The following is a 573-nucleotide window of genomic DNA, read 5'->3' as shown; positions in this document are numbered from 1 at the left end:
AAGGTGGGGTCAGAAACAAATGAAATAATCCTGGGAGAAGACCAGCAGATCCTACCTGTGTTCTCCAAGAAGAACCTGAGAGAACAATCAATGCTCATGAAGAACCCATCTAGGACCATGTCATCAATGTAGTCCACGTAGGCCTTCCACTCTGTTGAGGACGGATCAGCTCCAAACAGGTCCAGATTATTCTGACACACAGAGAGGTGTGGATGAGAAGGTCCATCGTGGAGGCCATCAATGTGTGGAGGGTGTGTGTGGATCTACCTTCAGCAGAAAGTGGATCTTCTCTCCTGAGGTTCGGATCAGGGAGTAAAACCGGTTCAGTCTGTCGGTCCTGTCCTCCAGACTCAGCAGGGAGTCCTTTTTATTCTCCTTCCTGCCATACAGAGGAACCACCCAGGATCTCAGGATCTTCTGGATCTCCTCCACGTTGTCTTTGCTTCTCTGGAGCTGGTGCTCCAGGTCACAGACAGAATCTCGCACCTCCTGGATGTACTGCCAGACGCCTACAGCAGCAGAATGGATGGGGGAGACACAGGAGTGAGGAGAGTGGAGGACAGGAGAGGACAG

At 51.5% G+C, this 573-nt stretch overlaps 1 protein-coding gene across 1 annotated transcript; it reads right to left on the bottom strand.

The window, feature by feature from the left end:
- Nucleotides 1-17: 17 nt before the first annotated feature.
- Nucleotides 18-509, bottom strand: LOC107988236 (dynein beta chain, ciliary-like; the record flags this gene model as incomplete). The annotated part of the gene is made up of 2 exons (XM_017031123.2): nucleotides 18-191; nucleotides 268-509. Coding segments are annotated over 2 exons (416 nt in total), but the record flags the coding sequence as incomplete, so codon positions are not given.
- Between the last annotated feature and the right edge of the window lie 64 nt (nucleotides 510-573).

The sequence above is a fragment of the Cynoglossus semilaevis genome, unplaced genomic scaffold, assembly GCF_000523025.1.
Source record: "Cynoglossus semilaevis isolate Cse_v1.0 unplaced genomic scaffold, Cse_v1.0 C18889760, whole genome shotgun sequence".
NCBI classification, from domain to species: domain Eukaryota; kingdom Metazoa; phylum Chordata; class Actinopteri; order Pleuronectiformes; family Cynoglossidae; genus Cynoglossus; species Cynoglossus semilaevis.
The sequence above is the reverse complement of the archived record's forward strand: the minus strand, read 5'-3'. Positions and strand labels throughout refer to the sequence as shown.